General features: G+C 50.3%; 1 protein-coding gene across 1 annotated transcript; it reads right to left on the bottom strand.

The window, feature by feature from the left end:
• Nucleotides 1–805: 805 nt before the first annotated feature.
• Eif4e1b (eukaryotic translation initiation factor 4E family member 1B) lies at nt 806–3,675 on the bottom strand. Its single transcript, XM_015488446.1, has 7 exons — nt 3,658–3,675; nt 3,293–3,435; nt 2,826–2,921; nt 2,142–2,205; nt 1,335–1,448; nt 1,086–1,225; nt 806–920 (listed from the first exon to the last, which is right to left on the bottom strand). The coding sequence occupies exons 1-7, from the start codon at nt 3,673–3,675 to the stop codon at nt 806–808; spliced, it is 690 nt and encodes a 229-aa protein (XP_015343932.1).
• Between the last annotated feature and the right edge of the window lie 8,763 nt (nt 3,676–12,438).

The raw sequence follows: 12,438 nt of genomic DNA, 5'->3' as shown, positions 1-12,438 counted from the left end.
ATATATATATATATATATATATATATATATATACACACACACACACAAATAGCTGGGTTCTCCCTCCAGCCTTCCAACACTTGAAGTGGGGGGCAGGAAGGGCTGCCCCACTCCAGGGACCCAAGCACAGGTGATCTAGGGAAGGGACAGGATACAGGAAGGGCACTGACAGATCCAGTGAGAGTGGTCACAAAGAGGAGACACCCCATCTCTGAACTCCCACTCTCAGCATATCAGTGGTCTCCAGCCCCTCCATCAAAATGGAAAAGGCTGCCCCCTCAGGCCACCTAGCACCCTTCCCAGTGGGCACAGATTAAGTACTGGACCACAGAATTCCCCTGTCATCTTGTCATCAAGCCCCCTACCAAGACCACCCCATATCCCACCCCCAGGTAAAAGAAGGAAACCCAAGAGATTCTTGCACCTTGCTTCTGCGATGTTCCCAGGCAAAAGGAAGGACTCAAACTTTTCCACCTAGCTGCCCCTGGACCTGGGCCTAATACCTGTTAGAGTATTTGTATGAACCCAGGCATGGTGTAAGCACCAGTAGTCCCAGCTACTGGGGAGGCTGAAGTGGGAGGATTGTTTGAACCCAGGAGTTTGAGGCTAAGCTAGGCAACATAGAAAGGTCTCATCTCAAAAAAATAAAAGAAAAAGTGTTCATATGCACTCCAGAATATGTAAAAATCAGGCTGTCTGCCCCCTCCTCCAACCCAGGATCAATGGTGTAGTCCTGCATACACCACAGCGATGAGGCTTATGAGGTGGTGGCCCCACATGACTGAGAGTGGTGCCAAGACCCCCCTCACACCATAAACTTGTTCTTGGCAAGGGAGTTGCTCTTGGTGGCCGCGTCTACATGGGCCTGGTACCCAATGATGGTCTTCATGGAAAGACCCAAGCGCTCTTTGTATACATGCCTGGGCAGAGAGAGACAGAGCAAAGGAGACATGAGTCGTCAGAAGATTCCCATTCCTTTTATACTGGTGGGTAAAAAAGAATGGAGAGAAGGCACTGCGAGTTCCAGAGGTCTCACTTGCAAGCCAGCCCCCCACCCCCATGTCATCCCTGGACCCAGCCCTCACCCAATGTGCAAGACGCTGGCCTCGTTCTCAGCCTCCCTCGTCCACATAGCAATCTTGTCACCCTTGGTACGGATGTTGATGACAGCCCCACACACCTCGGTGCTGTGTTCCTCAAAGCTCTCCCCAATCAGACACAGCAACTGGGCCCAAAGTGGGGATGGTGAGCTTTCCAGGTGGGCACAGGGACAGCCCCTACCACCCTTGAGACCACTTCCCCTGAACCCTTCCCCCACCGCCACCACCACTCACTGTCTCCAGCCACAGACGATCCAGATCAATGTGGCGCTGCTGCTTGGAGAGACTGACCAGCCAGCGGCCACCGTGCTTATTCCTGCTGTCTTCCCACATGGGCTTGATGCCATCCTGGAAGGCGGACGGTAGGTCAACTACCTCCCTTCCTTCAAAGGGAAGCGGGACCCAGCTGCCTCTGCGTGCTGCCTTCTCTGCCCTCTGCTCAGGCCCTAAATAGGCCAACTTTTCTCCTAACTTCCATTCTACACCACCAGGTGCCACTCAGCCCACCAGAGAGACCCCTTTGGAGCCCCACAGGACCCTGACCCAATTTGTCACTGTTCATAGCCTTGTCTATGTGTGCATGCAAATCCTTTACTGATTCAGGTTCCTTAAGACAAGAGTTCAAACAGAAGCACTACAGGGGGCCTCTGGGGCAGACGTTTCTGTGGGCAGTGATGGACATCACCAAACCTCACTGGGCAGAAGTCACCGGGGGAAATCTGTAAACGCCTATGTCAGCACCTCCAGGGTAGGGCTGGAGGAGAGTGTTCAGAAGCCAAGCAAGAAAGCTGGACTCTTCCCTCTCCCCCTGCCCTTCCAGACTCGGGTGTTCTCCAAGGTGCAGCTCAGGCCTGACATGCTTTGTGTGGGCTTCTGTAGAGCAGCCCCTCCAATCGGAAATCACACCTCTGCCCTGAAAAAGACTGTTTACGGCTCCCTCCACCCCAAAACCTCTCCTTGGAGGGAGGATGGCTGCAGAAGCTGGGAAGAATCCAACCCTTGTCCTTTTGGGGGGAAGGAGGGCATGAGAACAGAACTCACCTTGAACATGGCGTAGTCACAGCCAGAAGAGAGCTTACTAGCCAGCTTGATATGACTGTACATCCTGGAGAGAGCCCCCACCCCATGCTGAAAGTCAAGTTTGTTAGGCTGGGTTCCAGCTGATCCCCAACCCTCTCAACTCCTTGTGGGATCCACTGATTCCCACCACCTTGGGGCCTTCCTGCTTGTGCTCACTCTGTTCCTGCTGCTTGGAATTCCCTCAAAGCCCACCTTCCCCCTGGAGCTTCCCCAACCATCCAAGTCCAGTGAAGACTGCACCCTGGGAAGACTCCTGGTGCACCCCTCCAGTGAAGGCCCCCCTAGGGTTTATGCTACGCTTCTCAAATAACCTCCCTTGATCGCCCCCAGACACTCTGAGGCAACCTGATCCTCGCTGTGTGGCTAAGTTCAGAGAGAAGGAACTTGCCCAGGGTCACAGGTCACAAAGCCATGAAATGGCAGCGTGGGCTGCTCCTGGCTTCTCCCACTCCCTAAGCTCTCTCCCTAAGCCCTCAGAAGCTTCAAGGGGGTGGCTGTGGCCCAATCCCAATGCCTCCTGGAAAGGAACACCCTCCCCCATCCCTCAACAAATGCTGAAAGGCCCCAGAGATGGTGTCACGGATGTGTGACAAGCAACTCCCAGCTCAGAATCCCCTGGCCTGGCCCCAAGGGACACACACTCACGCCCAGAAATCCTCCACGGTGTCAACCTTGGTGACCATATGCAGATTATCTTGCCAAGCCCTGCTACGGTCATTCTTGAAGAACCATAGAGCCCACCTGACAGGGGAGAGGAAGCAGAAACACCCCCATGTCTACCCCCAGCAGCACCTGGGCTAACAGGGAGGTAGGTCCCTGCCCTTTAAGGACAAAATAGGAGATTTGGGAGCACACCCCCCCATACACTCCCCACATGGTGACTAAAGTTAGTTATCCTGAAAGGTTGAGCAAGGAGTGAAGTTTTAAGCCCAGAATCTCAGCTGGGTAACGCTGGAAGAGTCCACAGGCCCAGTGCTTAGGCCAGCGCAGACATTTCACAGATGTGGAACTGAGTCCAGAGCAGAAGGGGTAGTCCGAGGCCACACGACCAGGGAGCACAGAGGATGGCCCAGCCACAGGGGTCCAGTCCAGTTCTTCACTCTCCTCCTTACCTGTTCTGCAGGGGGTGCAACTCTAGTTTGTTCTCCATGGGCCCCTTGTCCTGAGCTTTCGTCCTCAGAGACAGCAAAGTCCCAGTCCCAAGAAAGTTTGGAGCATCGTCTCCAAAGCATGCCGCCACAGCTGCCTCCTCTTGCTCTTGCTCCCACAGGCACACTGACTCTGCCACCTCCTTCTCCTCTTCCTCCTCCTCCTCCTCTTTCTTCTTCTCCAAGGTTTGGAGTCCACCCTCGGCTTCACTTGCCTGACCAAAGAAGAGACAGGGTCACCTGGGAGCCCTGACTCTGTCTGCAGCCCACTCCTATATCCATCACCCCAGCTGGGCCCCTGCTCCAGAAAGGGCAGCCGGTGGACTTACAGAGCTCGAGGCAGCCATGCTAAGGCTCAAGCTCCACGGGGCACCCAGCATTAAGGGGTCCCCAGATGCTGGCTTTTAACCTATCAGCCCTAGCCCCACCCTCCTGCGGCAGGGGAGGAAGAGGAGCTTGCATGCCTGTGGGAGGGGCCAGCATGCGGGGAGGTGGGAAGCTAATCAGAATCCTCCCATCAACAAGCATTTAGTGAGTGAGCACTTCAGCTTGCAGGTGGGGAGTTGAGACACACCTGTGACCAGGCTGACCCAGCCTCTCACAGTGGGGGCTGAAAAATGAAGGTAAGGATCAGTATTTGGGATCTGTCCTTAGAAAAACTGGGGTCTGCATCCTGCTGAGGGTGACCCCTGAATTTAAAGCAGTCTGCCCCACAGATGACAAAAGCAGCCACACTGACAAAAGCATGGGGGTCTCCGGGTACCATTCACACTCTCAATTCAGCCACCTCATGTCATCCAAGGCATTGAGTGACAAGATATTTATCTGGTCTCTGAAAGCATCTGAGTTTTTTTTTTTTTTTAATGTAATAATTGTCTAACATTTAGAAACAAAAAGATTTTATGTTAAAATCCACACTTTTGCCTTCTCTTGTAAACTTGGGAAGGTCTGGCACCACTAGGCCCTCTGTCTTGATGGTCCACTATCTGCTGTGGGGCTGTCCTGTGGAAGGGCACATGAAGTTCCATGGAGTCCCACATTGCATCCTGCTCTGAGTGTTGTCCAGCTGGACATTGAGGGTGAGGCAGAGAGCCAGTCACATCCCTGGGGTCAAGTCCTGCCCTGACCTTGGCCAAATTACTGAATCTCATTGAGTCACAGTTTCCCCATCTGTAGAATGGAAATATCAATACACCACCCGAAGCTTGTGTGACTTTAATCATACTGGGCCCATAGAACAGGGTCTGGTTCTGTGCTCGACAGAAGTCAGCTGAGGTTTACCCCAGGTCAGGGAGGCATGAGGAAGGGGAAGGAAAATGGGGGACACTCTGGCTCAGGACACCCCTTCCTGGCTTTGTAAACAACACCTTTCTTCAGCACATGACCCCCTGGAGGCTGATAGTCCACTGTTATTCTATCTGCATCCTCAGCCATTCCCTGGGATGTACCAGGCACTCACTTAGGTGCCAGGATGAAATGAGCAAAACATGAGAGCCTGGGGTGGAGCTGAGAGGTGGGGTACTCTCCTAGCATGCTTCAGGCCCCCTTGGATTCCATCCCCATCCCCAGCACTGCAAAAGGGGGGGGGCAGCTCCTGTGCTCAGGGCTGCTGGAGAACATGGGGCACTCATTAGACCATCTTACAACCACCTGAGTGCTTACAAGCACAGCCCTCTGAAGAGCAGGAATTCAGGGATGAGAGAAGGTAACAAACTCCAAAACCTCAACTGCTTTGGAGCAGCGATTCTGGAGTGCAGGGATCAGATTCACCTGCGGGGCTTGTTAAAGAGAGACTGCTGGGCTCTGCCCCAGAAATTTCTGACTCCTTAGGCATGGGCTTGAGCCTGAGAATTTTCTTTTCTAACCAGTCCCTTGATTATGCTAGACAAGGACCCCATTTTGAAAATCACTGGCTTAGAGGCAATTTGTACACTGAGCTGAGACCTAAAGCATGAGCGAGAGGTTTTGACATGGACAAGGGAGGGCATTTCAGGGAGTACAAACTGTATTGGACATGCAAATGCCCTGGGGCAAAGGGAGCATGAGGTGCTGGAGGAAGAGAAGAAAGGCCAGTGTGGCTGAAGCCTAAAGGAGGAAAGAAATGAGAAAGTCTTGATGCCAGGATCAGTACAGAGCCACCGAGTGCTTCAAGTGGTTGCAGCAGGGCTGGGCACGTGACCACATGTGCATTTCAGCAAGTTCTCTGAACTGCCATGTAGGGTCCTGTGGCTGCAAGAGTGAGCAGGAGAGCTCAGCAGTGGTGCACACCTGTAATCCCAGCAGCTCAGGAGGCTGAGACAGGAGGATTTCAAGTTCAAAGTCAGCCTCAGAAACTTAGCGAGGCCGTAAGCAACTCAGTGAGATCCTGTCTTTAAATAAAATATAAAAAGGCCTGGGGATGTGGCTCAGGGGTTAAGTGCCCCTGGGTTCAATCCCCAGTACAAAAAAAAAAAAAAAATGTGAGCAGGAGGACATCAGTCAGTATACTAATGCAGTTGTCCAGGTGACAGAGAATATGGAGGGGAGATTAAAAAGGAAAACTCAGTGATACTTGGTGACAGATGGCTCTGGAAGCACAGCATGCCCCAAACTCAGTGGCCTAAAACAACAAGCATCATTTATTATGCTCACAAATCTGAAATTTGGGGAGCACCAAGGAAAGATAGCATGCTCTGCTCTGAATTGAGACCAGCTGGGCTCACTCACACATGGGGCAGTTGACGCTGTCAGCTGGAACCTCAGCTGGAGATGTCAGCTGGGACAGCTCTGCAAGGCTTCTCCACATGGCTGCTTGGCTTCCTCCAAGTCACAGCGTGGTGACTGGGTTCCCAGGGTGAGTGTCCCAAGAGACTGAACGTAGACGCTGTCAGTGTCTTAAGGCCAGGGCTTAAAATAAAACCTGGCTCGTCATCAGTTCCATTGTATTGTACTAGAGTCAGAGGGCCCAAATTCAAGGCAGGGGACAGATCCCACTTCAGGGGGAGGAGTGGTGAAGAAGTTCAGGCAGAAGCAGTCCTGGAAGAGGCCAGGCTTGAGGAGAGATCACAGGCATCATCTCAGTCGCCTTGGAGTCCTGGCCTCATGCCTGGCTTGGAAAGACCCTCCCAGCCACAGCGCCCCTTCCCTCCAGCTTCTACATCTTCCAGCCTGGGGCAGCCCCTGGAGTCTGGGATTGGGGTGACTAAGGAGAGCCCCTAAAGGCAAGTTCCTGGGTGCTGGGGTCCTGGTCCCTCCCCAGGTCCACCCTGGCCTGTCTGTAGGGAACAGGAACACCTTCCCGGTGGAATTGAGCAAGCAGGGACTCTTGAATCCCAATCCTGCCATTTGGTTCTGAAAACATCTCCACTCTGCCCATTCCTCTCCCTCCCTCTTGTCCTCATCCCAGAGAAGCCTCAGCGTCCCTGGCCTTGGCCTCTGTCTCAGTCCCTCTCTCACTCTCCTTGTTTCCATTCCTGTCCCCTACAGAACATTCTGTGAGCGTCTCAGGGTCATCTAAATTACTAATCTGATCACTTCTCTGTCTCAAACCTTCCAGGACACCCAAGATGTAATTCAAAGTGCACATCCAGGGCCTGCATGACTCAGCCTCACACACAGGCTCCTGAGCATCCTGTCTCCTCCGTTCACCACCAGTCCCATCTTCTCTCAGACCCACCTCCCCTACTGTCCCCCTCCCTCGTTCTGCCACACTCACACTGGCCTTCAAGTGTGCAGATCCTCAATTGGCCAGGCCCACTGCTGCCCCAGGACTTCTCATTGGCTGCTCCCTGTCTGCCTAACCTGGCTCAGGTGGGGCCTTCCCTGCCCGTGTGGTTAACCCACTCCAGCACTTCTCTTCTTCACTTCAGGAGAGGAAGGAGAGGTGACCATTAGATTTAGCAAGATGAGGGCTGGGGTTGTGGCTCAGCAGTAGAGCGCTCACCTAGCACGTGCAAGGTACTGGGCACCACATAAAAAAAAAATAAAATAAAGGTATTAAAATAAAGATTTAGCAAGAGGAACATCACTGTGGACTTTGGCAATAGCTACACAATCCAAATGTTTTATTTTACAGCACTAGAGATTGAACCCTGGAGTGCTCTATCACTGACCTATATCCCCAGCCTTTTTTCTTTTTAAAAAATATTTATTTTTTAGTTTTAGGTGGACACAATATCTTCATTTTTTATTTTTATGTGGTGCAGAGGATTGAACCCAGTGCCTCACACAAGCTAGGTGAGCACACTACCACTGAGCCACAAACCCAGCAGCCCCCAGCTACTCCCCCAGCCTTTTTATCAACATTTATTTTGAGACAGAGTTTTGCTGAGTTCCCCAGGCTGACCTTGAACTTGCAACCCTCCTACCTCAGTCTCTCTGGTACCTGGGATTACTGGCATGTGCCACTGTGCCTAGCTCCCAATGGTCTCATGTGGTTCTAATTCATTTGTTAATTATCTGTCCATTCTAATACAAGGTTAAGTTCCAGAAGAGAAAGGACTTCATTGTTTTTTTGTTTGTTTGTTTTTTCCTGCTGACTTTCCTATACCAGTGCCCACCTTGTGGGCACTCAGGAAAAACTGATTGAAAAGAACAAATGCCAGTGGCCTCCCCACTCTGCATGTCAGTTCCCCCATCTGTAAAATGGAGATGACCATGCCTGCTTGGAAGGATTGCTTTCAGTGCTTACTGATGTCACGGATGGAGCACCTGGCACACAGTAGATGCTCAATAAACATCATCCATGCTCCTCCCTGTTCTCAGCTTCCCATCCTTCCTACCCTGCAGGGTGCCAGCCTGCCTGCCTGCCGTCTTCCTGCCCATCCTGAGGTCTCTGGACAGCAGGAATGTTGATACATTTTTAATCCCACAGTCAAGCACCATACACAGAGTCACAAAGGCACAGACAGTTGACAGAAGCCAGGCAGGGCCAGGATCCCTGCGATTCTCTTCTGAGAGCTCTCTGCTCCTGCTCTTCCAGCTGGGATTTTCTCCCAAGCCCTTCCCCACATCCTGCCCCTCTTCTTGCCTCCCAAAGCTTCAATAGTCATTCTCCTTAGAACACCCTCAGGAAGGAGAGAGGAAAGAGAAGGATGCACAGGGCCATTTTCCAGGGAGAGAGAGAACAGGAACAATGAGACGTCCTTGAGAACTCACAAGCAAAGGGCCTGACCAAGAGAGGCCCGGAAGACTGACCTTTGCCACCTGGTGCCCTAATGATGTGTGGCATGGGGAATCTGTCGTGCTAGAAAGTGACAACGCAGTATCCAGGACCCCTTCTTGGGACTGTACATATGAAGAGATAGAAAAAGGTGGCAAACGTTAACAATTGGTGAATCTAGGCAAAGTATGTTTGGGGTAGTTATTATACTCGTGGCACAACTTTTCTATAGGTTTTATTTACTATTCCTTCAATGTTTCTCTAGGTTTGAAATTTCCAAAAATAAGGGAAAAAGAGACAGTGGCAGAGATGCTAGTGGTTCACTGTAGACATTCTCCCTTTTTCACAATTATATTCTTGGAAGTCATGTGCCCAGCTAAACGGCCACCCTCTTCTGGCCTCCCTGCAGCTCCGGTTAGCCAGGGGACAGAAGTAGAAGTTGTTGACTTGAGAAAACTCCTCAGGAAATACTCGTTTGTATCCATCTTCCCTTCTTCCTGCTTTCCACACAGTCATGCTGATGATTTCGGAGCCACAGCAACCATGAAGTGACCTTGAGGATGAAATTCACATAATAAGGCTGCATCAGAAGGGTAGAAGGAGCCTGGGTTCCTATGACTGTGAAGCCGCCACATCATCGTGGACTGCCTACCCCTGGGCTTTTTTAAGTGAAGGAATGCCTGCCTGCCTTGTTTAAGCTTCTGCACCAGCAACCAAACTTCCTACCTGATTTGGAATCTAACCTCTTCTCGTTCCCTCCGCCCTCTGGACTTCCCCAGATCCTCCGCTGGGAACTCTCTGCACCACTTGTAAGATCCTTCTCTTTCAAATCCCAGCGTTGAATGTCACTCTCTCCTAGAGGCTTTCCCTTGGTGTCCCTTCCCTCTGTGGACTCTGTAACTCCCTGTGCTGCTGTTAAGCTCCCCAGCAGCCCACCTGCTGTCAATCCAAAGCTGAATCATCTCCTTTGTCCTCTCTGCTGACCTCCAGATCCTAGGCTCTGAGCTGTCACTCTTTACTTCTTCTGCCTGCGTCACTGCACTTCTCAGTCTCTTCCCAGCTTCCTCTGCCTCTGGCCACCCTTAGGGCTGCAGTGCCACAGGGTTCTGTTGTGTGGGGGCCTCTCCTCTTTTCGCTTTCCATAGACCCCCGACAATCGCCATGCCTCCCATGGCGACAGCTCCCACCTCTCTGCCAATATGACTCCAGATGCAGTACTCTAATAATTTGGCTTGGTCTGGCTCAAGGAACCAATGGTTAAAGCTTCAGGAATTTGGGGAGCCAGTTGTCACTGATTCCCATGGTTCCCAGCAGAAGCTGCTACCACCAACACCACCTCCTCTCATCAGAATAGACTGGCCAATTTCTGTGCTTCCTCCTGGCACCAGCCTCAGGTTCCATCCAGGGTGATAGGTCGAAGGCTGCGTGTCAGCCATGTGTCTGGGCTAAGGGAAGACTGGGAAAGCAGGTATCTGGCATTGTCAGTCCTCAGAGGGGACTGCTTCCTAAGGTAGGGCACCCCCAAACATCGGAAGTGAAAAAATCCAATTTCCCTTAAAGCCAAAAATAACTCCAGCTTTCTGCCACGCCAGTTTTAAAAATCATACAGGTAAATACTCTCCAAGGCAAAAGAATAAAACAGCCCAAAGATGAAAGGTGGTAAAATTTAAAAGTTCCCCTCCTCGAGCCCTCTCAGTCACCCTTCCCAGAGGCAACTACTGTTTGCAGTTTTTTTTTTTTTTTTTTTTTGGAAGACTTTGCAGATTAGTTCTTCAGAGCCTCGGGTGGGATGAGGAAGGATGGACTCTTCACTGGGGCTGGAGATGGGGAAGGGAGTGGAGAATGCAGATCGTGCGACAGTGAGGGGGGCACTGGTGGGCTGGTGTGACGTACCCTGGGGGACAGGTCTTCTTCTCTGAAACCGTCTGGGTGGCAGTGTGGACATGCGTCTGCACCCGTGTGTGTCGGGGGGTCTGAGCAGGCGATTGGTTCCAGGACCCTCTGTAGATACCAAAATCAGCAGATGCTCAAGACCTATAAAATGACAAAGCACTTGCATATAACCTACACTATCCTCCCATGCTCTCTAAATCATCACCAGATTACTCATAACACCCAGTACAATGTAAATGCTACATAAATCGTGGTCACACTGTATTATTTAGGGAATAATGACAAGAAAATTGTCCGTTGTGTTTAATACAGATGCAATTTTTTACTAATCATTTTTGTTCCATATTTTTTTTAATTTTTTTTAGTTGTAGGTGGACACAATACCTTTATTTTATTTATTTTTATGTGGTGCTGAGGATACAACCCAGTGCCTCACATGTGCTAGGCAAGTGCTCTACCACTGAGCCACAACCCCAGTTCCCCGTTCCATAATTGTTTGAATCTGAAATGGGAAATCTCTGGACATAGTGGGTCAACTATATGTATGTATGTGTATATACGGTGCCTGTGTATAATGTATAGTATGGGATAAGTATATGTGTATATACCAATATATACTTATATATTAATATATGATTATATTCTGAGACGTAGAAAATTATATTTTTATTTGGCTTCTTCAACACCTGTTTAGCATCCTGCTTCTCTCACCTAACACCATATTTTGACACATTCCCATATCAATACACATGGGTCTACCTCATCCTTTCTAACCATAGCATAGCATCTCACTGGGTGATTGAACCCCAATTTAAATAGCCAGTCCTCTACAGATGGGCACTTATATTCTTTTCAGTTTTTTTTTCTTTTGCTACAATAAACTGTGAACATCCCTGCACAAAAATCTGTGTGCACTTTGTGAGTAGAGATCCACAGGATAAATTCCTGGAAGGGGAGCTATTGGCTCAAAAGGAACATGCACTTATGCTTTGGGTAAACATTGCCAAATTGTCTTCCAAAACCCTGTGCCAACTTGCAGTCCTACCAGAGTCCTGTGAACATCCCCACCCCCAAACCTCATCATCTGCCTCTTATATACCCTGCATTTCTGGCCACAGTATGTTTGGCCATGTCATATTCATAGCCTAGAATTCCCTTCCTTCCTTGTCTTCTCATCTTTAGGGTCCCAACTCAGACATTGCCTCCTCTTTGCTGCCTTTCCTGAACCCCCTAAACTGTAAGAGTCCCTTTCCTTGAGAGTCCTATATTTTCTTAGAAATAATTCTATCATTGCACTGACTGAGGACTACTGTGGCATTCTATGACCACTTTTACAATCCCCACCATAAAAAGCAATCTTAACGTTCTCATTCTCCGTTCTGGTTTTCCTGGGCTGCTTTGCCTTTTAACTGTTCCAAAGCAGGTCTTACCTCAGTGCCTTTGCACTTGCAGTTCCCTCTCTATAGATCTTGCCTTCACCCACTTTGGCCTGGCTGTTTCTCTGGGGTCTCTGCTCTAATGCAACTTCTTGCAGAGGCTTTCCCTGACGACTCTGTCTCAAGCACTCCTCCTCTGGTCACTCTGTTAGGCCACTATTTTATTATTTTCGTAACACGTCTCACAAGCTGTGAAATGATTTTGTTTGGTTTAAGAGTTGATGCAGAAGCATCTATTTTCCATTCTGCCTCCCATCTGCGCAAGCACGTATACATACAGAGGGGATCATGTTTTCCTTTCCTCCTGTGGCCACCCTCGAACCTGCACCCCTGCCTCAGTGCTCAATAAGCATACTTTGAATTAACCACCGTATTTTACAGAAAAAAAACTAAGCAGCCCAAGATCCCATAGCTAAATAACAAGCACAACTAGAATCAGCACCCAGTTGCACCTCAAAGCCAACCGCATTATTTCTTCCCTACTCTTAGCACGCCGCATTGTCCCTCCTCTCTCACCCCTAAAACACTACACGAATCTCACGACCCTGGTTCCCCAGCGGCGCGTCAGAGGCCGGTCCCTGGAGGCTCGTTGGCTCCGCGGAGATGTCACCCTCCCCGCCCCCTGTCAGTCAGACCGAGGG

This window comes from Marmota marmota, unplaced genomic scaffold, assembly GCF_001458135.2.
Source record: "Marmota marmota marmota unplaced genomic scaffold, marMar, whole genome shotgun sequence".
Lineage (NCBI taxonomy): Eukaryota > Metazoa > Chordata > Mammalia > Rodentia > Sciuridae > Marmota > Marmota marmota.
This window is presented reverse-complemented; position numbering and strand designations above follow the sequence as displayed.